At 42.6% G+C, this 24,982-nt stretch overlaps 1 protein-coding gene across 1 annotated transcript in view; it reads left to right on the top strand.

Annotated features, from left to right (window-relative positions):
- The window catches only part of KIF6 (kinesin family member 6), a 221,553-nt gene that overhangs the window by 14,392 nt on the left and 182,179 nt on the right, over nucleotides 1-24,982 (top strand). The window contains exon 4 of the mRNA XM_066611624.1: nucleotides 20,364-20,511. Within this exon, the coding sequence (XP_066467721.1) occupies nucleotides 20,364-20,511 (148 nt within the window). The remainder of the gene's footprint in view (nucleotides 1-20,363; nucleotides 20,512-24,982) is intronic.

Genomic DNA, 24,982 nt, shown 5'->3' with positions numbered 1-24,982 from the left:
GCGTGTTGCGGTGCCTGCAGTACTTGCCATTTTACCACCATTTTACCATTTTATTTTTGTTACACTGTTGCTTCTGTGTGAACATTTAGGCCAGAGCTATTTAAACTGGGGTGTCACAACGCCTCAGCAAGCCCTGGTCTCTGCCCCCTTAAGGGCCGGGGGTAGGGGGAAGGCAGCAACATGATCCCTAGGATTGTGTTGCTAAGGGCGGCTGCAGGGACTGGGATGTACTCACCAGACCCTGCAGCAGCCACCCGGGGATGCGGGGAGCCCTGCATGAGCGTCTGCAGGGCTCCCCAGCCTTCTAAAAGTGAAAGCGGAGTGATTATGCTCCACTTCCAGTTTTGCAGTTTTTTTCCGGTTTTTCCTGGGGATCACGTCGCTGCCTTCCCCCTGCCCCCACAGCCTCCCTCCCCTCCCCTGCAAGGACTTACTGTGGTCCTGAAACTCCCTGAGAGTTTGAAAACTGCAGATTTAGGCATTAAAGTAGGTGAGTTTTTCAAGTGTGGTTGCTGTGCCTGTACCATGAGTGGATTGAGTCCCATGTGATGTAAATTGCCATCTTAATCAATCTTGTATCAATTTTGACTTGTTACTTTTAGGGCGCAATCCAAACCTGCACTGGAGCAGGCAAGCTAGGAGGCTTGCGCTGCATCCAACGCTGGTTAGTTGGCTGCAGCGGCTCAGCCAGGGGAAGCTCTTCCCCTTACCCCTGGGTAAGGGCTGCTCACCCCAATGGGTCTCTTCGGACCTGCGCTACCTCTGGAGTGCACCCACACCCGCTGGCACAAGCAGCAGTGAGGAAGCCGCCGTGGAGGCTTCTGCTGGTCTCTGTGCATCGGTGCATCTAGATGCGCCGACACAGCTTCCTCCCATGGAGGCGCAAACGTGCTATACAGCATATTTGCGACCCTCCTGGGACACCTATGCCAGCATAAGTGCTGGTTAGGATTGCACCCTTAGAAAAGTTTGTTTTTTAATCAGTTGTAAGTATTCTTATTTTGGAATTTAAGGATCCTGTTTTGTCCATTTGTGTTTTCCAAATATGGTCTCGCATACTCTCTTGGAGAAATAACAAAACTTGTGAATTAAAACTGTCAATCCACAGGCAGCAAGTTTTATTATGTTTGTGTTCTTTCCCAAATCTTCTGTAATTTAGCCCATTGTTCTGGAGTATGTAGTGTCTATTTCCAAATATTTAAGTAACACTTTTGTTATGTTATTGTTTATAAATCTTCAAGATGTTTTTGCTTGCCTGTAATTGCAATTTTATTGCAACATAACTCCTCATTTGAAAAAGTATGCTTTATAAGCGGAGTTTAAAACATCTTATGAACATTTCCAGAAGGTGTTATGTACATTTTGCTGAGTAGAACCTCAGCTGTTTTTATTTATATTTCTCTGTAATTTAGTATGCCAAAATTCTTTTATAGTTTGTTAAAATTAGATTAATTGTTGCTATTTTGGAACTATGTGGCTTTTCATAATGAATTTGTTTTTGTTATCTTAAAAGAAAGAAAAAAAACACAAAGCTTGGCATGCCAGTTTGGCAGGTTAGATTTTTGGAAGCTCAAACAGACTTGTTCTTGAACAGAAAAGTATATCAGTAAGTGAAGGAAAAGCTTTGCTGATAAGTTTCTAGGAAAGTAACACAGCAGAAAATATCAATGAATTTCTTAAGCAGCATTCCAAGACTGTTTGTCATATGATCACATAAAAACTAAATTCAATATTCCAGCAGAATAAATCTTGAACAATGTCAAAACAATAAAAGGAGAGATCATGCATGAATGATGCTAATTATAGGTTTCCAGTGTCTTGTTGACAGGATGAAGAGTTGCATCATTTTTTTCTATTTCGGTCCTCCTTTGAACTTTTTTTCCTTGTTCTTGGAATATTCCATTTATGTCGTGATTAAAGCTATGATTTTAAAACAGTTAGTGGAGAGCAAGTTCCATTTAGAATAGTGGAACTGAGTTAATGTGCATAGGATTGCATTGTCAGGCTGCAAACCTGTTCATGGTTAATTAGGAGTAAGTTGCACTGAACTGAATGGGAAGTCTTTCTGAATAAGTGTGCATGAGTTTGCGTTTTTATTCCTCAACTTTCCTTGAATCATAATACCTCCTTAGTTTAAACTGTTCATATTCCTACAGCATTGCAAGGTTTGCCTTGTGTCAGTGCTGTGTCTGAGAAATGTCTTGGTTTTCTCCAGCGTACATGTTCTCAATCAGGGATAGTAAATTTCTGTATTCTCCAGGCAGTGATCCAGGGGCCAGAAGTATATTTTGTCTCATAAACTGAACCTCTCTCGACTCATCAGAATCTCTGATAAATCTTTGTTGCACCTTCAGAACATTTTTTCTCTCTTCCTTTTGAGTGAAACTCTCAACAGTCAGGTGAGCAAAATGTGATAGGACTGTTAGGAGCTCTGTAAATTTTTTTTTTTTTAGGATTTGATCCACAGGCTGCCAGTTAACTATCTCTGTTCTTGGATTACAAATAGTACAGTGTTTCTTTTAGAAGGAGACATTACTGGGATAATATCAAAACTGAATCCTGTAGCAGGTCCTGTGGAGTCTTGGAAAAGAACCTGGAATTTGGCCTATGTACTCCCACTGAGCTCTTATCAGGATGAAGATTTGCAAGCAATGAGACAAACCTACATGAGCCATTTGAACACCTAATAGATCAGAAGAGGTCATCATCTGCTCCTAGGCGCAGAGCAGTCTTTGCCTTTGCCTTCCATTTCCTTGCCTTGTCTTGTTTTATCCAAATGTTGCCTAGGCATTATCGCTCTTACACATCCCTGCTTCTGGGATTTTGCCAATATTGGCAGGATTAGGTTCTCCATTAAAGATTTCAGTTGATCACAGATCCCACCCAAAACAGTTTTATTTTTGAATAAAAGAGTTAAATTGTATAGGACCTTTTGTGGTTTGAAAGTCAGGTGGTCAATTGCCCATGTGATAATTCGAATGATGGTTGGGACTGATGATCTTAATATTGCCAGGATATCAGAAGGTCACGATACAACAAGTATATACAGATGTGACAAAACAGATGTTGTACTTATAAAAACAGATGGTTAGATAGTATGGTTAGATTCTCAGGCATTTTATAATAATTGTCTCATTACAACAAAAGTAGACCTCAGAATGAAGAATAGCTCTTCTAAGGACTGATGCAGATGTGACTTTCTTGGACTTATGATCATGGTTAGGATATCAGGAGTGTCCCACGGGCTCTCATGCTTCCCCCTCCTCCTTGGTTGCATGCAAATTCTCTCCTCACTTTCATAGCTTGCTTTAATTATGGTGTAGCATTACATGTACACCAAGATAATAATAACTAGTTGTTGTTGTTGTTGTTGTTGTTGTTGTTGTTATTAAGATTGACCAAGACAGCTCATGATCAGGGTTTGCAAATCTTCATACCTTGGTTTCAAACTCTAGTTTATGAGGGTTATCCTGATTAGGGATAGGCATGGTTAGTACTGATGTACATAGAAAGAATACATTCTGAGCAAAGAAAGTGGAAAACACGATGAAGTTCATACATGTGAGGGCAGGAGGGAGGAGGAGTGAAGTCATGGAATGCTCTCATGGCCCGATCCACCAGGGCTGCAGTGCCACTTTCATGATGGCCATTGTCAGGGCAGCACACAGGAAAGTTCTGGGAAGTACTTAGCGATAGCTAAGTGGACCCAAGCACCGGGATGGAGACCCTCCACTGGTGGGCGCTGGTTTCTTGTGCCTGTGGAAGTGGCAGGGGTGACAAGACAGGTAAGTTCTGTGCCGAGTGGTGCGGAGGCATTCAAAGGCAGGGGGAGGGCGAAGAGGGGGTGTAAAAAGGCAGAGGGAGGGAGGCATGGGGGGTGGACTGGGAGGGGGGTGGCAAAGGCTCCCACTGGATCCTATCCCCCCACCCGGCCCAATCCACTGTCATGAGGATACACCAACAAAATCACTGACAGAGGCACGTACATCCTGCACCTTTGTTGGAGCAGTTCCAAGTAACCCCATAGTGGCTGCTGGGGCTTTCCCTAGGGCAAGGGAACAAATGTTCCCTTACATCGGGGAGACCTCCAGCCGCCTCATTGCCTGCGCTGGATACAGTGGTAGCTGTTTTGGTGCTGCTGCATCATGGTGTAGGCAACTTGATTAGGATTGGGCTGTCAGACTTCAAATCATCATTCAGAGATTGAGAATGTTGCATCTATAAAACTTAGAATCTAACCATACTATCTAACCATCTCTTTTTATAAGTACAACATCTGTTTTCTCACATCTGCATATATTTGTTGTATGGTGACCTTCTGATATCCTGGCAATGTTAAGATCATCAGTATTAGACATCTACCTTTAATTAAACCCAAACTGTTTTATGTTTTGAACATTCAAATACTGCAAGAGTTTGTTGCTTTCATTATGCATGTTGTGTAGGAGAATATGTGTCCCACTTTGTTGCCTTCTCCCACAAAGAACTGCTATTGCCCATTATTCTTTGTTCATTGTCCCAGCCATTCAGCTGTGGTGTAACATACCACTTTTTCCATCCTCTTGAGCTTGTTTTGTGGCTCAATTGAGTGCAGCTGCAGCATGTTGATTCTGGACCTGTAGGTGCTTTTTGCTGGTACAGTAGGTTGCCGGGTGATTGAACTGGCAGACAGAATGGTTTCCAACACAGTGGCTGCCCGAAGAAAAGACTTTTAAAACCTATTTCTGCTACCTGAATACGGAAATGAAAGATAGTGTCAGTTTTTCTGTTATAGATCATATAATGCTTTTGGTATTTTAAACTGTAAATTCTTTGGAACAAGAGTTGTCATTTAGTTTTATGTTTATACAGCATTTGGAACAGCACGTTCCTAACCTGGCTAAGCGTACTCCATCTCATATATTCTAACCAGAAGATTTATTATTGGAGTTTGCAGTTTTATGTTGTTGTAGCTTACTTTAAAGAATGCATAACCACAGTAACTGTTAGTAACACAAGTTTGTCTTCTCTTGGAATTCAAGTTACAGATGCCTAATCTTTTTGCAGGGGATTTAAATGGTATAGTGCAGTGTTTTTGTTTTTTTTAAACCTATCTGAGATCATTACCTTGAAAAGGACACACACTTTTACTTAGCAGTTGCAGACCTACTGTAAGGTCCAATGGGGCAAAAGCCCCAGGTGCGAGGCACCAGGACCCCACGGAAGCCTCTCTGAGGCTCCCAACAGGGGTGGAAACTGTGTTTCCGGTTTTCTGGAAGCACAGTTTAAAGCATTGGGGAACCTCACAGAGGTTTCTCTTGATATGTTCCTGGGTTGTGCAAGGCTCTGTGAGCCTCAGGTGAGTAGGGAAGGGTAGATTTCTACGTGGGGGGATGGCGGTAGCCTGCGGGGGGTGCCATCGTGGACCTTTGCCCCAGGCGCAGGGCTGGGGAAGTCTGCTGCTCTTGCTTAGGACAGTGGTCAGCAACTAGTTTTATGAGAGAACCGCTTTGAAAAGAGGTTGAAAGGTGGCGTTCCAGTCCTTCCCAGTGGATTGATAGAGAGTTCCATTGCCATAGCTACCAACATGCACTTCTCTTCTCAGTTGCTGGGCAGTTGAGAGATAGCAACTGGCATTTCTTAGGGGTACAGGTACAGCCATGGAGCTTAGGTTATCCCTGGCTAAGGATGTGGTCCAAAGTATTGAGGACTTCAAACAAAAAACTCTGATACCCTAAAGCTTAAATTCCACTTTAATTAGCTCTGAGCATTTCTGCATATATCTGAAGTATTAAGTATAACTGAAGAATAAATAATTAGCCACCAGTGCCGTCTTCACCTATTAGTGCCTCCCTTTTCCCTCAGAGTGGTCACAGAACCATGAACTACTCTGTGAAAAGGAGAAAGAAACCAGCAAGGGATATTCACCACCATCACTTTTTTCTGTTATAATGATTTCAATTATTTGATTTTGTTTAAGTCAGTCTGGGATCCTTGATGACTGAAGAGCATGGTGCAAATGCATTAAATAAATAGAAATCAATGAGAGACATGACCGATGAAATTGAAACTTTTGCTACCAGTACAATGTATGGCCGCAGTCCTACACAGTTGCAGTACTGGAGCCTGTGCCACCCCAGGGCACAGGACTGCAACATGCTGCTGCTCTGCAACACACTGCTTCCCCAGCGGATAGTTACCCAGCTCCTTATGTAGCCTCACACAACTTCCTGGGTGCTCTGAAAGCGTTCTGAGTTCCCTGGAGTGCCACTAAAAAGTACAGGGGGGCCGTATCCATGGATTCTGTTTCTGTGGATTTCCTTATCCGTAGATTGTGTCCATGGCGCCCCCCCCGTGTGTGCCCCTGTACACCCACCCTCCAGAGGTGAGGGGAGCTCTGTTCCCTTGCGGTCCCTTGTTCCCGGGGCGGTCCTCTGAGCCTAACAGAGGACGGTTCTCTTAATCCTAGCAAACACTTGACCATGGCCAATGCCCATCTCAGAGTGAGCCCAACATACACAAAAAAGTGAATTTCGGTTTCTCTGTGAAACTAGGACATTTTTAATGCCTTATAAGGCATTAGGAGGCCAGAGGAAGCCCCAGTGCTCCCCTTACCTCTGAAAGGAGGTAAGATGTTTACCTGGTATCGTTTAACTATGGGGGGATCCAGAATGGAACCCCTGTGAATCTCTAGTAAACTGGAGCAACAGAACACTTCTGCAATGCAACTGACCACTGCTAAATTCTGTAGTGCCACTCACCTCATTTCTTAAGCCTTACAATTGATGCTTTCCCCTCTTGCATGCCTCTCTACATGAGGCTGAGAAGAGTAGACAAAGTATTCTGGAATCCAACGGCTGTTTGCACAAAAATGAATTGGTAGTAACTCCTTTGAAACTAGTTGGGTCATGATTTATTTATTATTTATTTATTTAAAAGATGTCTACCCCACCTTTCCTCTGCTGTAAGCAGTTGCCTAAGGCAGCTTACAATATAGATTTTAAAAAAATTACAATATACAGTAGAGTAAAAAAAAAAGAAAATATAATACAGCAAAAGAAAAAGGAAATACCATGGGGTGGGAACATCAAATGGAGGAGGTCAAAAATAACTCAAGGAACTGCTATAGAGGCACAGGAGACAGACAACCCAAAAGCAAAACGAAACCTTTGTTTTAAACCTTCGCCAAAATGCCATGAGGGAGGGGATAGATCTTAATTTCCCTGGTAGGGAGTTCCATAACTGTGGCACCACTATCCTAACTTGGGAGAAAGGCGGCACTTGCAGGAAAGCCCCCTCAGATTATCTAAGAAGGTAGGCCAGAATATATGGGAGGTCCCTCAGATAACCTGGCCCCAAACCATGAAGGGCTTTAAAGTTCAAAACCAGCACCTTGAATTGGACCTAGAAACGAATGGGCAGCCACTGCAGTTGCTGAAGCAGCAGTTTGACAGAAATAGACTGCCTAGCTCCAGTAACCACCCTGGCCGCCGCATTCTGCACTAGTTGCAGCTTTCACACTGTCTTCAAGGGCAGCCCCACATAGAGCGCATTACAGTAATCAATCTTGAAGTCACTAGGGCACGGACCACTGTGGTTAAGTCAGATCGACACAAGTACGTCCACAGCTGGCACACCAGACTGAACTGAGCAATTCACCCCTGGCCACCTCTGTCACCTGGCTCTCCAGGGAAAGCTGTGAATCCAGGAGCACACCCAAACTGCGCATCTGCTCCTGCAGGAGGAGTGCAACCCCATTCAGAGCAGGCAGACAATTCCGTACCTGAATCAAGGCTTTTCGGATCAAAGGACCTCTGTCTTTTCTGGATTCAATCTCAACCTGTTGGCCCTCGTCCAGACCCAACAGCCTCCAGACATTGCTCTAGGACTTTCACAGCCTCCCTGGAATGAGATGGTAAAGAGAGATAGAGCTGGGTGTTATCAGCATATTGATGACACCCCACTCCAAATCCCTGGATGATCTCCCCCAGCAGTCTCATGTAGATGTTAAAAAGCGTGGGGGACAGAATAGAACCCTGTGTGGCACCCACATTGTAAAGGCCAAGGTGCTGAACAGGAATCCCCCAGCATCACCATCTTATTTAGATTCACCAGGTAAACCTGAGGTATTCTGTCTCTGCCAAAGTGAGCATGCTTGTAATGCTGTGCCACAGAATTGCAGTTCACACCAGTCACTCTTTCTCTTAAGGCAGCCATTTTCAACCACTGTGCCATGGCACACTGGTGCACCGCGAATGGTCTGCAGGTGTTTGGAGGAGGGTCATTTATTAACAGGGCTGCTGGGGGATGTGAACCCCCCACCAACAGTATGGTGTGCCTTTTCAATTGTCAAAAAACCGATGGTGTGCCTTGATAATTTTAATACCTTGTCAGTGTGCCGTGAGATGAAAAAGGTTGAAAATCACTGTCTTAAGGGATGGGAGATTTGAAATGGGGCTAATAGCTAGGCTACCAGATCAAAATTAAACATTTTAAGGTTTTGTTGTTGTTTTTTCTTTCTTGAAAAGAAGTAGGAAGCTAGGCTAGTACCAGGCAATGACCCAGTAGTTGGGAAACAGTGATGTCCTGATCTTTTTATAGCCCTTGGTTGACATGGTAAGTGGTGGTAAAGCTCTATAACAGACATGCATGCATCACATTTTTATTCTTATTAGTGTAGGTGGCTTGACGTGGAGGTCTGTAGGATCTATTTATGGGATGGTGGAGGAAGAAAATAATGCCCTTTTGAATGCCACTTCAACTTGATTATAGGGTTTTTTATTTAGCATGTTTAAGATTTGTTTTCTCTCTTCCTCAAATTTTACTAAAAAAAATGAAGTGTCAGAACATTGCAGCAACTAAAGTGCTTTCTTAAATGTTTTTCAGTTGTTGTACTATAGATTTTAATTTGCATGAAGGATTCATTAATTGCTCTTTAACAGAATCCAGTTTCAACCATTAAAGTTATCTCTACTTTACAATATGACCGGGCATATTTAACCAAACATTTGGTTGAGAACACTTTAACCTTTCCTCCCCATATCATTTTAATTTTTCAAGTTTACATATTCTTGAATCATTTTACATATTCTTGAATAATTTAAACAAGAAATATTGTGCCTTTGTCAGTTGTCATCTGTCTCTGTAGAAACTGAACAGTCTGGTATATTTTTGAACTGTAAGACAAATCAGAGCTACTAGATGTATATAAAGGATATCTATGAAATGAAAAGCATTGCTAAATTGGCTTTATGGTACAGATTTGGCATAGAAACAAAGAGATGTAATGTTAAGATAGTTTGTTTAGTATAATTGAAATAACTTTTATCTCCACTTCAATGAGAAGGCATATTCAAGTACAGATTTTCTCCAAAGGAAAATCTTCCTTTGAAACATGTGCCTGAAAACTTAAAAATAAAGTTTACCTTCCGTTTTATTGTAAACCTCATTTCTTGAGAATTTGCCAACACTACCAAATTTCATTGTGAATTTAAAGGTCTTTTTATGATAGATAGAATGGGACTAGAAGGGAAGGATGGACAGAAAAGGAAAGTGTCCAGCCCTTGCCAGAAGGCATCCAAGGCAGGGAAGGCACCCAAGGCAGCTAACAGCATGATATTCAATAGCAATATAATAAGTATAATAAAAGTTACATGAAACTACAGTTAAAAACAATAGTAACACAGAGAGAAAGACAAGGAAAAGCTGAGCAACAACATTAAAGGGAAAAAACCAGACAAAATAAAAGATTTTTAGTCTCCACCAGAAGGTTAACAGGGAGGATGCAGTTCTCAACTTGAGTGGAAGGGAGTTCTCTGGTGGGATCTCCATGGCAGGGTCAGTCCTTGGCATCTGGGAAGCTTCTCCCTCTCAGGCAGGCAGGTCAGGTTACAAAGTCTTCCTGAGGGGAGGACCTCCCTCGATTCTCCAGACTGACCTTGCCTGTGAGACAGAATGGTTGGGTTTCTTCCTGAGTCAGCCAGAGATGACCATCAACAGAGTAAGGGGATTCACAGGTAAGCCCAAATCTCCTGTTTCACAGCTGTAGCAATGCAACAGAAGTCCTTCCAATTCATTGTACTGTTCATCTACCATGTTAAAGATTATCAGCATGACCCTAGGACACAGGACATTTAGCTCTGTTGTGAGCATCGTATTTTCACTTTAAAATGTTTATTGTTCCTCCTTGTAGATTTTGGAGTTCCGTAGTAGGTGTATATTGCTAAAAGAAAATTCCTTTCCGCAAACTTGGATAAGCAGAAACACCATACCTCTACCAGCATCCTAGCCTGGTGCAAGTTCATGAAATTGTTGACATCAGAGTTTGCAATTGCTTGATATAGTTTGTTTCAGCAAGGTCACTTTTCTTGGATTATGGGTCTTTGATGAAGTACAGAGATAATTTACTGAAGAAAGCATCTCTTTAAACATGTTAAAGTGCTACTGCCTAAGAGAAAAACATTCTGGTCTCTAGTAAGATTGATTTCAGTTACATTTAAAAATGATGCTGAGATAACCTACAAATAGGTACCCTGCGCTTGTTCGCTTGATTTCTCTTTCCCTGTCCATCATCACCCTTGCTAGTGGCCGGAAGTGTTTCTTCTTTTTCCCCTCTTCCACTTCTCCTCTTCCCATTTTTGATGGAAATTGCCTGAATTTTAAAGTTTTTTTTAACTTAAGTTGGCAATTTTTTTTTTAAAAAACAGGACTTTACTCCCTGAGAGCCCAATCCTATACTTGTCTACTCAGAAGTAAGCCCCATTAGAGTCAATGAGGCTTACTCGCTGGAAAGTGTGGATAGGATTGGGCTGTGAATCTCAAAACAACTTATTTCATTGTACAGGTTGAGTATCCCTTAATTGGACCGCTTGGGACAGGATTTGTCTGGATTTTGGAATGATTGCATAAATAGAATGAGAAATACTTTCTTTTGCTCTTTTCACTGTTACCTATAAAGGTGTCTACTGGCTTCTTTGACATTTGTCAACAGTGTCTACAAGTACACACCGCAGAGCAGAGAATAGAACTTAGAGTCTGTACTTGCACTGTACATGGCACAAGACCTACTACTGTTCAAACTACAGAAAGTTAAAAAAAAGTCTTGGACAAAAATATCTGGATCTTGGATATCTGGCTAAGGAGTAATCTACCTGTATTATTCCATTTTCTTTGGGAAGACTCTTGTTTCACACAGATGTCACATGTGTCTTGCATGTCATGTAATCAGGTGAGGTGAGATCATGCCATTTCTACATTTAGCATAGAATTTGGAAATCTATCCTTGATTTGTGTATTTTTTAATATTTTCTTTTGTTGGCTGACAAAATGGTTCTCCTAACCAATGACTGAATGGGTTTTCCATCCTGTTATTTACATACTCTTAGCACAATGAAGAAACTTTTTTCCTCTTCATAAGAGAAGAGGCAAAAAAGCCAAGAGGGCAGAGATCACCATCACTGCCACCATCTGCTGTGCTTTTAAAAGCAGACTGTGCCTCACCTCACAGAGATTCCAATATCTGCTTCTGAGGGGAGGACAAGGAGAAGAGGAAGGAATAATGTTCTAAAACAGTGTTCCTCCACCAGTGGTACGGGTACCACCAGTGATACTTGAGGTAGTTTCTGGTGGTAGTCGTGGAACCCCTGGACACTTGCCACCCAGCAGCAAGGCCAGGAATGTGACACAACAAACAGCGGTAGGCGGCTTGGCTCGGCAGGCAGAAAAAAGCCCTCCTTTGCTTGAGAAAGCCTTCCCATCCACCCTGAGCCTATTATTGGTGTTGGTCACATTGCATCTGGCCTCCCAACTCAGAAGTAACTGGCAATGATGTCATCACCAGTTACGTCTAGTGCTACTTTGAATAGGTGGAACATGTGAAGTGGTATGGTGGAGGACAAACATTGAGAAACACTGTTTTAAACCAAATATGAGCCACTCTGAGGACCTCTTAGGTGGTGAGAAGGAAAACTGAAGATAAATCTAGGAAAGGGTCTTTGTCTAGAGAGTGATGCTGATTTGAGTCTTGTAAACATGGAATGAACTGCTTGGGTTTTTTTTTTTTTTGCCTCTTTGTTCTTAAGGACTATGTGGCTGACTCCGTCTTGGGGTAAACTAAGAACTATTGAATTTTAGGTACATTTTATATGACTCTTTCTTTTTACTGCATTGTTATAAACCGTAAAAGATTGAAGCCTATACAAAGTATTAGTGTTCTTGTTTTATGCTTTGCCATTTTTGAAGTATTTGATTTTTCTTTTATTTATTTATTTTAAATATTTTAATCCCTTCTTTTTGTGCCAAAGGGATTATTAAGGCAGTTTACAATATTTTTTAAAAGCCACATAAAAGCAATATTCCTTAAAACCAAAATAATAACATCAAAAGAGACAGAACAAAAACAAGTTAAGACAGTGAAAAACATCAGTCAGAAGTCTGCAGGAAGAGGGGAATCTTCAAAGTGCTTTTAAAGGCTTTTAAAGGCTGGTGAGGACTGTGCCAGCCATATTTCTCTGGGAAGGATTCCCAACAGTATAAGAGCTGCCACTGCAAAGACCCTGTTCCATGCCACAGTCAGTCATGCTTTATAGGCAACTGGACACAGAGCAGGGAGCCTGATGAAGAGTGAAGAAGGCAAGCTGATGTGGGAGAAGGCAGGCCTTCAAGTAACCCGGTCCAAAACTATATAGGATTTTAAAGGTCCTAGCCAGTGTGTTGCACTGAGACCCGAAATAAATCCAACTTGACAGTAGCCAGCAAAAATAGCAAAAAATTAGCCTCAGGGCTCAGAAATGTTGCTACGTTCTATGCTAATTGATGTTTCCAGACTGTCTTCCAGGGTAGCCCTAGGTAGAGTGTATTACAGAAGTCCAGACTCAATGTGACTGTTGCATAGATTACTGTGGCTAGATCTTCTTCAGGAAAGAGCACAATTAAACCAAAATTGAGCAAATGAGCTAATGGCCACAACTTTGAGCTGGGATTCTGAGGTAAAGGGCCAGTTCCAAGATTATGCCCATGCTGTAAATTTGTTCTTTCAAAGAGAGTGCAATCCTTGTCTGGAGTTTGCTGTATACCCTAATCTGAATTAGCTCTCCTGCGAATTAGTGGGACTTCCGTCTTGATTGAAGACCCAATCCTATCCAAATTTCCGGCGCTGGTGCAGCTGCAATGCAGCCCTGAGGCGAGGGAACAAATGTTCCCTTACTTTGTGGAGGCCTCCATAACTACCTTCCCACCACAGGATGCAGCGCGCACCCTTCTGGAATGGCTACATTAGGGCTGGAAAGTTAGATAGAATTTGGCCCTGATTTAAGTTTTAGTTTATTCACTGACATCCAGTTTTTCAGAGCAGCCAGGCACCAGTTCAAAACACTTATGGTCTTTCTAGAGCTAGATGGAAAGTAGAGATAGAACCAAGTATCATCATTGTATTGATGACAGCATACTCCAAGTCACTGGATATCTCCCAGCAGCTTGATACAGTTGTTGAATAGAACATTCATTGAACAGAACATGACTTTAAAAGAAAAATAGTCAGTTGAGACTGTAGATGGAATTTAGCATGTTTGAATGTTCCTTGATCTAAAAACAACAGCGACAGCTATCTTTCTGCTCTTGCATTTAGAAAATCAGCATGCTGCAGAGAAGGGTTATATAGCCAAGTGCTTTGTCCAAGACTGCTGTACCAGGGCTAGAGATTCTTTTGGATCTGAGGAAGAAGCAAATTTAGTTCAAGGTTATCATAAAAGAGCTTTGTTTTTGCTAAAACATAGTGGCAACAACTTACAGAAGCACCTCTAGTCATCCAGAGACATCTCTAGGCATAGACTTACAGCATTTCAGGAAGTTCTGGGGCAGCCATTTTCAACCACTGTGCCATGGCACACTGGTGTGACGTGAATGGTCTGCAGGTGTGCCATGGGAGTTTGGAGGAGGGTCATTTATTAACAGGGCCACTGGGGGATGTGAACCCCCCACCAACAGCATGGTGTGCCTTTTCAATTGTCAAAAAACTGATGGTGTGCCTTGACAATTTTAGTACCTTGTCAGTGTGTCATGAGACAAAAAAGGTTGAAAATCACTGCTCTAGGGTGACACAGCCTGCCAGTGTCCAGCAAGGTCCAAGACCAAGGCAATTGCCAAATCCAGAATCTTATATAGGCTAACTACTTCAGCTCTCTTATCAGGAAATTGATGCTAATTGGCTAGAAAAAGACTAATTAGCTGACTAAATTTGCTGACTAATTTGCTAAAGACAGCAAAATGATTTATATCACTGTAAGTGTTGCTACTGCCAGAGTTCTCATCATTTAAAAGACATCTTATCAGACACATGGAGCAGATAAGAGGCCAGGCTGATGCCAGCAAGAGATGTTCCTATAGGGAAAAGGTCTATCAAGCAGGTGCATCTAAATTAACACGCACACGCACACGCACGCACACGCACGCACACACACACACACACACACACACACATATATAGTCTGGGGCTTTGAAGTAGACACATAATAATCTCACTCTCATAACATCAGGCAGCTACAGCTGCTAAGGTCATTAGTTTGAGTCCAGCATCTCATGGGAACAGCTCAGTGGGAAGCAGGCAGTTCCCAGGGATGGGAGACACACAAAAGATGTCTGACAGGCATACAAGGTAGAAGATGCTTGAAGAACCTTGCACTGGCCATTGTACCATGGCTTCTTTGTGACATGATAGTTTTCTATCTGCTTAATCTTCCCTTTACAAAGGGCAATTTCAGCTCGTATCCCCAAACCAGAGAGGCTATATTAACTACCATAAATGTAGTGGCTGCTCGCAGGTCTATGGTGCAAAATGGCATGTTGCCATTTGCAACAGCCGTAAAGCATGCTGCTCCACTGGAACACTACTGTAGTTCTAGCAGCGCAGTGTGCCCATAAGATTGGGCTGTGAAAGAGATGGACTTTAAATGAAAGCTGTAACTTACAGAGGTTTACTGTGTACTTCAGGCTCTCTTTTTTGTGATATTCATTTCAATAATAGTCCTTCAGACTCCACTCAGAAACTGGGAAAGCTTGTAAGAGCTTGCTTTGTCCACCCTCCATTACAGTGCCAAGGCTGAGGAAGTGACCACCCAAAGAACAGAAACACGCATGAAGGAAAAATAAAAGTTAAGTCCTGCAAAAGATAAGAACTGCTCACTTGCAGTGCAATGGCAGAAACTCCCAATATGCAATGTTTCCATAATCCTGAAGTTAAGTAGTAATTGTTTCATTCTAACAATATCTTTCGATAGAAAGTATTTAAAAAACTATCCTTCAAATTGTAAGGTGGACTATTTGCCCCAAACCAGGAAGAAAACAAGTACTTCTGTTGGTTCTGGTCCTTTTGTTGTGAGCAGGCACTGGCTTTCTTTGGCATCTTGTTGTGTGTTTTTCTTTAACACTGCGCTGTTGCAGATTATACTGAGCCATCTGGCAAATGCTTCGGCTTCCAGATAAATGAGTTGGAGGCCCTTTGCCTCTCTCATGGCACCAGAAAAGCAGCTGACCTACACATGGCCCCATCCTCCTAGGCAAGACGAGGAAGGTTTTGCTTTTCTTAGCTTGACTTATTTATAACTTCACTCATAAACAGAGTGCACATGAATAGTTATTTATTTATTTTTTCTTTTACATAACGTGTTTGTTTTTTGAGCTGAGCAAATTCAATATATTCTTTTGAAGTCTAGTAAATCTTATCAAATCAATAATTCTTCCTTGATTACTTTATCAATCTGAAATACTTCTGTTGATATGACGGCAAGGAAATGATAGACCCAGGGCTGGCTTTTAGGCAGTTAGGGGGATTTTGCCCAATTGGGTCATTTGCATGGTGGGGGACCTGTACTGCCCTTCTGCCCACCGCTGCTTCCGTTTGGCCCAAAATTGGGTCACTTTGGAAGTAGCTCTTGCCCGCCACTGCTTCCAGTTGGCCCAAAATTGGTGCCATGCAGGTGGCAGCATGTGTACCTTGCTCTTTCTCCACCCTCACAGCTCCTGGTGCCATCCTCTCCCATCTGGCTTCAGAGTGGGCTGCTGGGAATGGGGCAGCCACAGGTGAGATTTGGGGAGTGCTGTGGGCTGGGTGTGTGCTCCCTCCTCCCTCTGGCCGACCTCCTAGGCACCTATTCTGCACCAGCACTAAAGGTACAGGAGTCCTTTCAACTTGCAAAGAAGTTACAGATAATTTTTCTTGGTCTGACTCCATTCAAGCTAAGAGCTAAAAAAATTAGTAGAGGGGACCCCCCAAAAATTAGAGGGGGCCCCTGCAAAAGTGTCTGCAGTTGGGCCTCTCAGCTTCTAAGGCCAGGCCTGGATAGACCTATGGAAAAAGGTATCTAGCATACTTCACAAACTACTCTGCTTGTGCAGAGCTCTTTCTTTTGCTTTTACTGCTGTTTGCTATATCAGAAGTGACTACTAACTTGCTAAAATAATTTTAAAATAGTACTAGGCAATTCAGCACTAACTTGGAGTGCTTTTGCCCCCAAGAGCTCGCATGAATGTGTTTCACAGGAAGAACAAATTATTTCTGTCCTCTTGAACAGAAAATAATGGTTACGTGCCCCTTTGTCGTGACTCAAATATTTTTTTCCGTTGCCTGGCACTTGCCTGCATTGCTGGGTGGCAGAGACGTGAGTGGGGTGTGGGAGGAGGTGGGTGGAGCTGTTGTAGGGCAGGGGGAAGGCATGGTGGAGGAGGGAGTGGGGTGCGAGAGCTCCAGGGCTGGCTGAGCTCAGCTGTACCGGATCTAGGTCCCCGTGTCAGGCCGTTTGGCCCAACATGGAACTCCTTGATTCTGTGCTGGCTAAAGAACTGCCACAGAATCAAGTAGCCCCATTGTGGGGCTACTTCCCTTACCTGGGGAGAGGGACAGAAGTTAGAGAGACTTAGGATCCCACGGTCACCATTTTGGTGCTGTGGGAGCCCCACACACTGGGCAGCTCAGAATTGGGCTGTCCATTCACTAATTGTTCTCCATACTCCACTCAGAGGCTGGGAAAGATTGAAAGGGCTTGCTTTGTCCACTCAACTACAATACCAGGACTGTGGAACTTGCAGCGCAATAATGGGGAAAATAAGAACATCAGAACTAGTCGCTCTTTCAAGATACTGGACAATGTTCAGCATAGGAGTTAACCTAAAAAGGAAACTAGTGGAGAAGTAGGTCTATCGATACAGATTCAGTAAATACAAGAATCAATTACTTACGCACATAACTCCATCATTCCAACTTATTCAACTTAGGGTGCACCCTTGCTTTAATGCACAACTCCCTCGATCTGGTGTTGTGTGAGAGGGCAAAGAGCACCCACTGTTCATTCTATCAATACCTTGCCTAATTTTGTATGTCTCAATCATGTCCCCCCTCAGGCATCTCTTTTCTAGACTGAAGAGCCTGAAGAAAGCTTTAGGCTAAAATCCAATGAGCATTTACTTGGGAGTTTATCCTACTGAACTCCTTAGCACTTGCTTCAGGGTAAATATGCATAGGATTGCAGTTTTAGACTATGCCTAACCTTCATTCTAGTTGAATGTTGCTGGGAAGATTGATAAAGATATTCAAGCTGTCTTTTGAGAAATGTGTGTAGTATTAAATATCTTCTCATCCCAATTTCCTTCTGTGGAACCTGAGTAACATTGACTGTATTAATCAGTTCATTTATACAACCTGTCTTGCAAAGTTCTCAAGTCCTTACTCTTGCCTGAACTCCTGTGTGTCTTCAGCTTGAAGTCATCAGTGGAAACTGATTGGCAGTAAATTCAGGACAGGCTCATGAAATTAGTTCTACACACAGTATAGATTATACAGATTATACAGAAGCAGAATTAATTTTGCAGTTGAATTAGTAGATAATCCCTTTGCGAATAGGCTGAAGAGAGGATTATCTTGGCTTTTGGATAAACAAACTGCAAGCTGTGAGGAAGTTATTGGGAATCAGATAACATTTTCCACACAATCAAATCCTAAATATTTACTAAATGCCCCATCCCATAAGCAAAAGAAAGGCCATGGTTCCTGTTCCTCTGTCCCTGCGTATGGAGCAAGGTGTGGCTTGTCCATTGTTCTGAGACTACAGCTGTCTGGAAAAATTAGAGGTATTCTCCCCTCAAACACTTCAGGTCTTTGCTAAGGAAGATGTTTCTCCTTCTTCTGCTTTTGGATCTGGTCCTCTACCAAATTCCAAGTAATCTATGTAAGAGAAAGGAGGTAGCCACAGACAGCCTCATTTCATATGTCCTTTACAGCCGAAACTTATTCCCCTACCCCAAAATCTGTCTATGCAGTGTCACTAAAATGGCAACCGCTGTATCCTGTGGTTGGGGGAAGGGTAGTCCAGGAGGTAAACTCTAGGTAAGCAAACAATCATTCCCTTACAGCTCAGACCTACAATAGCTAAATAGCTGTTTTAAGTCTATGTTGCACCACGCCGCAGGATTGGGCCCAGGAAGGAGTTAGGATATCGGCAGTACCATCACCGCCAATCCACTCCCCTCCTAGGACCTGATCTGCCTCTTCCTACCTTCACCTGCCCTGGTTTGCCACCTCCTCACTCCCATTCCACCCTTCCACCACCCCTTTCTGCCTCATCCGTTAGCTTATTTGCTTCGGCGATCAGGGCAGTGGCAGGCCTTCCTGCCAGTACTTCACTGTAGTCAGCATTGTTATAAGAGGCACGTCACCATTGAGCGACGAGGGAAGGATTGGACCCTTAATTTGCGACATTACACTGGAAACCTGGAATTCCCAGTAGACACAGTTTTGCTGAATTCTCCTCATAGTGATGGGCTTTTCTTGCATGGAGGTCTCTCTCAATCTCTTTCTTTTACCTCTTTCTCACACTTTGGTCCCTCAATGTTTCTATAGAGGTTTCTGGGAAATGTCTGCCCTGGTGCTCGCTCATGGCATCATAGGACAAACGGTGTTGTCATGGTGACTCCCTTTGGAGCTACAGGTTGCAGATGTGCATACTGAAGTCCATGAATTGATAGCTACATGCTGCATAATATTTAAATACAGTTTGAATCTCAGTATTCACAAGGTTTCCGTTCCGAGAACTCATGTGGATGGCAAAAATTGCATTAAAGCAAGTGTTCCTTTGCTAGGCGATTTAAAAACAGCCTTGCTGACCTTTGTGATGTAAGACAGAGTCATTAGGCAGACAATCCATCAATCAGTCTCTCTCCAGGCGCTTTGAAAGGCTTCATTCCCAGGCAGTGACCCCTCTCTTCAAAGAACACAATGCTGAGAAAGAATGCAAAGTGATTATCTTTCTTTCACATGCTCAGGGGGAAGGGAGGTGTTGCTTGCCTTGGAGTGAGGCTGTTCAAGTACCTGGAGAGAGAATGATTGATGGATTGTCAGCCCGCTGCCCTTTCTCGCATTAACAAGGCTATTGTTAAATGACTTTTCCCCTTTAATTTAAAGGGCCCTTCCCATTGTGTTGAGATAAAACCATGGGTGAAAAATTCGTGGATAATTAGATTATACCTGTATAGTACATGTCAGGATGTTATTTTTGCTTGGTTTATGGCAGTTTAGGAATTCCTTTACTTTTTGCAAGGGTGGGCAAATGTTTTGGCAGGAGGACAACATCATCTCTCTGATATGTTGGGGGCCCAGAAAAAAAAAAATTACATTTTAAATTTACATAAGTTTACATAAATGAATACATTAGAGATGGAACTTATATGAATAAGTGAATTTTGCTGAGCTTATTTATAATATGTATGAGATCTATAATACAGCCATGTAGAACCGTATTAAAATATGAAGTGTTTGCCACATACCGCTTGCATAGTGAAAACGTACAGACCAAACTAGAAACACATGAAGACATAAGTTGTTCAAAGGCAGTGGGGGAGGGGGTTTAAAATAATGCCCAGGGAAAAGTAGAAAACACATGGAGACGATAAAAGGCCTTGCTCTAACTTGGCCTGCAGCATGCGTCTGGTGGTTGCAACTGGCAGTCATGGTCCAGTGTGAGCTCCAACAGTCTCTGATGGGCCAGAAGCTCACTGAAGACTGGAGGCTTCCTGCGGGCTGGACTGGGGGGTCCCAAAGGCCACAAGTGGCCCCCGGGCTGGGATTTGCCCGCCCCTGCTCTAAAACATGGAAGCAATATCTAGTCACGTCCACAAAGATTTTCAGGGGTATGTTAATCACAGAGCTAAGGTTTATGAGGTAAACAGTAAGGTGGCTTTATACTTACAGTGCATTCCTATGCATGTTTACTCAGAAGTAAGTTCTATTTTGTTCAGTGAAGCTTGGTCTCAGGAAAGTGTGCATGAGATTGCAGCCTCACAGTAGTTATCTGTGAATAACATTTATATTTTCTGTTATCTGTTTGTTCCTCCATTTTCAGTGCTCTAGCTGGCTATAATGGGACTATATTCGCATATGGACAAACGGGCAGTGGCAAGACATTTACCATCACTGGGGGTGCAGAACGTTACAGTGACCGGGGCATCATTCCGCGGACACTATCTTACATTTTTCAGCAATTGCAAAAGGTACAGGCCAACTCTGTTGATGTCTTTGAAAACAATTCATTGACTAATATTTTAGTTTTATTTAATTAAAAGATATATATGATGATATAACCAAACAAAGAAATCTTAGGTTTTACAGTGATATTGGATTTAGTATGCTGAAGGAATGTGCATATCCAGACTATCCCTACAGTCTCATGAGAGCCTAAATGTGAATTTCACCCTATAAGTATTTGTTTAAATAGCTATATTAACTTTTTTATTTTTTAAGATATAGTAATTAACCTTAACTGTTTGCCCGAATAAACATAACATTTTATTTTCAAAATTCTAAATGAGAGAGGTTAGGAAACCTAAATAGGTTCTGTTGTGGAAGAACTGCTATTATCTAGTGATGGGCAGCCCAATCCTAACCTGCTCTGGAACAGGCAGGTCGGCTGGCCTGTGCTGTACCTAGTGCAGGGTTGGAGGTGACTGTGGTGCAACTTGGGGCAAGAGGAAATTTTTCCTCTTATTCTGAACATTGTCCAAGCCATCACAGTGGGGCTACTTCCTGCTATATGGGGATAATGACAGGATTATTGCGAGGATTACATCTGCTTTCTGCAGAAAATATTGTAATTATACTGTACATTTGTTATTATTAACAAATAAATCATGTGATAAGAACATAGGAATTGGGAAATAAACCAAGAATACAACAGGGTCAGTGGACAAATTCAGCAGTCAAAGCCATAGACTCTGGAGTCATAATAAGCTGAGGTGTTGCCCAAGGAAAAGGCTGAGTCGGATCCCATCTGATAAAGAGAAACGTGTCCAGGAAAACAGGAGCAGAATAATGGAATAGGTAGAACTGAAAGGTAAGTGACGTTAGACTGCAGGGAAGAACTGACTCTAAAATAGTAAGTAGAAAAGCATAGCCATAAGTCTAATTTAGAGCAAGATCTGGCTTTTGGCAGCAATACCCATAGTTCAGCTCAGGCTCCTCACCCCACTAGAGAGGTATTGTCTGGGAGTCACAGTAGAGGGAAACCTCTTAGATAAATTTTATTTATTGCTTTTATATCCCGCCCTTCTTCCTGGATGGTTACAGAAGAACACATTGTTCTTCACCCACCTCCTTTAATCCTCTCAATAACCCTATGAGTTTGGTTAGGTTGAGAGAATGAGTGACCCACAGTCAACCAATGAGTTTCATGGAAGAGTGGGAAACTGAATCCAGATGTCTCCATTCCTAGTCCTGCACTCTAGTGCAGCACTGATTAACTTTTCTCACATTTTCAATTTTGTCCTTTAAAAAATGATCATATCCTAGACCAGCAGTTCCCAAACTATGAGTTGTGACCCACCAGTGGGTCATGATTGGTTGTTTGGTTGATCATGAACCTGTCAAACTGATAGTTGCCAAGGAAAATATATTGAGCCCTATGGAAAGTGAAACTGAGCTGCGCATGTGCAGTTATGAGTAGGTGACTGTTCCTCAGTCCAGTTTGAAGAGCAGGCTGAGAGGAACACAATACCACCAGAATGGTACTGATCAGATGAATGCAGGCCCCAATAACCACTTGAGAAGAAAGTCCTCCCCTTTTCAATCTGACAAGGAAAATGTATTGAGCCCTTTGGAAGTAGGCGAGCATGTCTTGGCTCTTATGTAAGGCCAGGTGAAGGGGAACACAACGGCACCAGAATGGTCCCAATTTTATGAGCGTGGAGCTCAACAAATGCACCAGAAGGTGGCCCTGCCAACATAGTAAAAAGGATAAAAACAGAACAACTGGTCAGGTAAAGTGAAACTTTTTCAGTCTTGTAAAGCTAGGTGGGTCCTGACTAGAGTGTTGTTTTAAAAAAAGGGGTCCTGATGCTAAAAAGTTTGGGAACCACTGTCCAAGACACAAACTGAAATTCTGAGGACAGGTTCAAAGCCCAGTGTCCAGTTCACCTTGAACTTATAATAATGCATTGTGAAAATGTCTTTATTGCTGAACTGTACATATTCACAGATAGCTCTCCCCAATTCTGTCTTTCTGTTGGCCTTTGTTTGTTGTTAGATATGTAGTTGAAATATTTATTAATGACATACAAGAGTTTGATTCATTGGCTCTGGCAAGGCAAAGGGCACCTATGTTTGTATAATTGCATCTGCAGACCACATGAACCAGGTAAGTCTGTGAACAGTAAAAATGCAATGAAAGTATTTTGTCCAGAATGTTTTCTTCTCAAGAGACTCTTATTTTTCCCCATCTGTTTTGAATTTAATAATTTAAGATCTGTTAAAAAATGGTATCTGAACCTAGAGGACTAGTTAACAAGATCCTATAGAAGACTTTGAAGGGTGAATTGCACTCACAGGGCACAGTTTTACAGCTGTCTCACAGGTGTCGCAGCCGGTGAATATTTTGTTGGCAGGCTCTTTACAGATATGGCTGTACTGTGGGAGATAGTAAAATATTCAGTTTGTTAAGTAAGTTGGAGTTCCTAAATCTGCTTACATGGAAATAACTCCTATTAAATTAGTATACCCCTATTTCCATATTAATGTTCTTAGATTAGATTGTGAAGCTATCTTCTCCAATTTATCCATTTTTATCTTCTTTTCTTGTTCATGTTTCTTTGAATTTGCTTGCATACTTTAGTTCTTTATCTTTTCACTGGTCTATTTAAGGGTTTCTCCTAATAAAATTTACACTGAAAAAATACATCTTTGTTACACCTCCTTTTCGTAGCACTTGGAGCCCAATCCTATGCATGTCTACTTAGAAGCAAGTCCCATTATAGTCAATGTGGTTTACTCCCAGGAAAGTGTGGATAGGATTACAGCCTTAATCTTATTAAATATTTGTGTACTTTTACTAGTGCAGTACCATAAGTCCTGAGGTTACATAGTTAAAGAGCAGAAACTGGAATGAGTGCTGGCAATGGTGTTTGAGGGAATTTGTGTGACAGTGTTGTGTGACAGGGTTACTATGTAGCACCTTTTGATGTTGGAACCTTTTCCTAATAAAGATTTTGAATGACATGAGGGTTTGAGGTAGATCAAGCTGTCTTCTTTTCCAGCTTAGCAGCAGCATTGAAAAAAGTACAGATGAGTGGGACTGAATTGTACTAACGCAGCGGCGTAGCTAATGATTTTGTAGCCCAGTGACAAGTTCAAAATGTTGCCCCGGAAGTGATGTCACAACCAGAAGTGACATCACACCCAGGCTTTTTAAAAAGTGAAAATTGGAAGGAACCCACCTCCTCCCCCCAGCAGCTCACCACCCACTTGCTCTGCTGCCTCCCCCCAGTCAGTGGCATAGCAAAGGCATCTATCTGCTACCCGGGGTCAAAGAAGATTTTGTTCAGGGGCCTTGATTCAGCTGTCAGGCACGTTAAAGAGAAGCCCGGAGCAGCAGCTCATAGCAATGCACATCCTCCCAGGCTCGCTGCACTTTCAAAAAGAGTGCAACTGCATAGTTTGGGGGCTAAATTTTTTACAGGGCTTTTAAAAGTTCACGGGTATCCCATGTGCCACTCCACACATCTTGGTGTGCCACTAAGTTCACACCTGTGGTGGGTGCCAACAATGCAGGTTGGCCCCCTCTGATGTAGCTTATACCCTCTCTGTTTGTTGTATCTGCTTTTAATAGATGCACTATTTTGTGCTGTAACAATGGGAAAACCCACTAAGAGCCCAATCCTAAGCTTCCCTAGCGTCCAGAACTACAGCAGCGTTGAAATGGCCACTGCTATATCCTGTGGGGCCAGGGAAGCTCCCGGAGGTCTCCTTGGGGTAAGGGAATAATGTTTCCTTACCCCCTGTTGAGCAATAGTGGACCCTATGGGGCTATTTGATTCTGTACCTGCACTTTAGCAGAAGAGGCACACAGGTTCTTCAGCTCAGGAGGGGGCATAGGCTTCGGTGGCAGAGTCTGCTGCCATCTCCAACCCCTCTCCCAGGTCCAGTTCACCCTCCCCCCACTCAGTTCCACCCCCTCCCTGCCTTCCCCTGCCCCCAAAGGCTCACTGCTGGCCAGCAGAAAAACCACCGGAGGTTACAGTTCATGGTCTTCCCAGCGCTCTTATGGCCGGCACCCGAGTGCCTTACAACACTTTTTATGACACCCAGGTCAGAGCCGGCAGCAAGTATAGAGTGCACAGGGTTAGCCCAATAGGATCAAGCTGATATATGTAGACTGCAGGGAACTATGCCATTTTAATGACTCAAAAACTCTGAACATCTGGATATACTCAATAGCTGGTATTAGAACACAGTTGCCTCTATGTTACAGTTGGTGACTTGGTGAAGGTAATCATCATCATAGCCATGAACTAGTGCAGATGTATTCTTAAAGAGGTCACAGGTTGTAGCATCATGCGTTGTCCTCGTCTTTCTACCCTTAACCATGGCTAAACATTATGTCAGCACTAGCATTAACTGTTATTAAAAATGTATCTAGATACCAGAACTTAACCCTGGTTGAATGGGAACCCTGGCTAGACTTAGAGCCCAAAC

This window comes from Tiliqua scincoides, chromosome 1 (assembly GCF_035046505.1).
Source record: "Tiliqua scincoides isolate rTilSci1 chromosome 1, rTilSci1.hap2, whole genome shotgun sequence".
Taxonomy (NCBI): Eukaryota; Metazoa; Chordata; class Lepidosauria; order Squamata; family Scincidae; genus Tiliqua; species Tiliqua scincoides.
The sequence above is the reverse complement of the archived record's forward strand: the minus strand, read 5'-3'. Positions and strand labels throughout refer to the sequence as shown.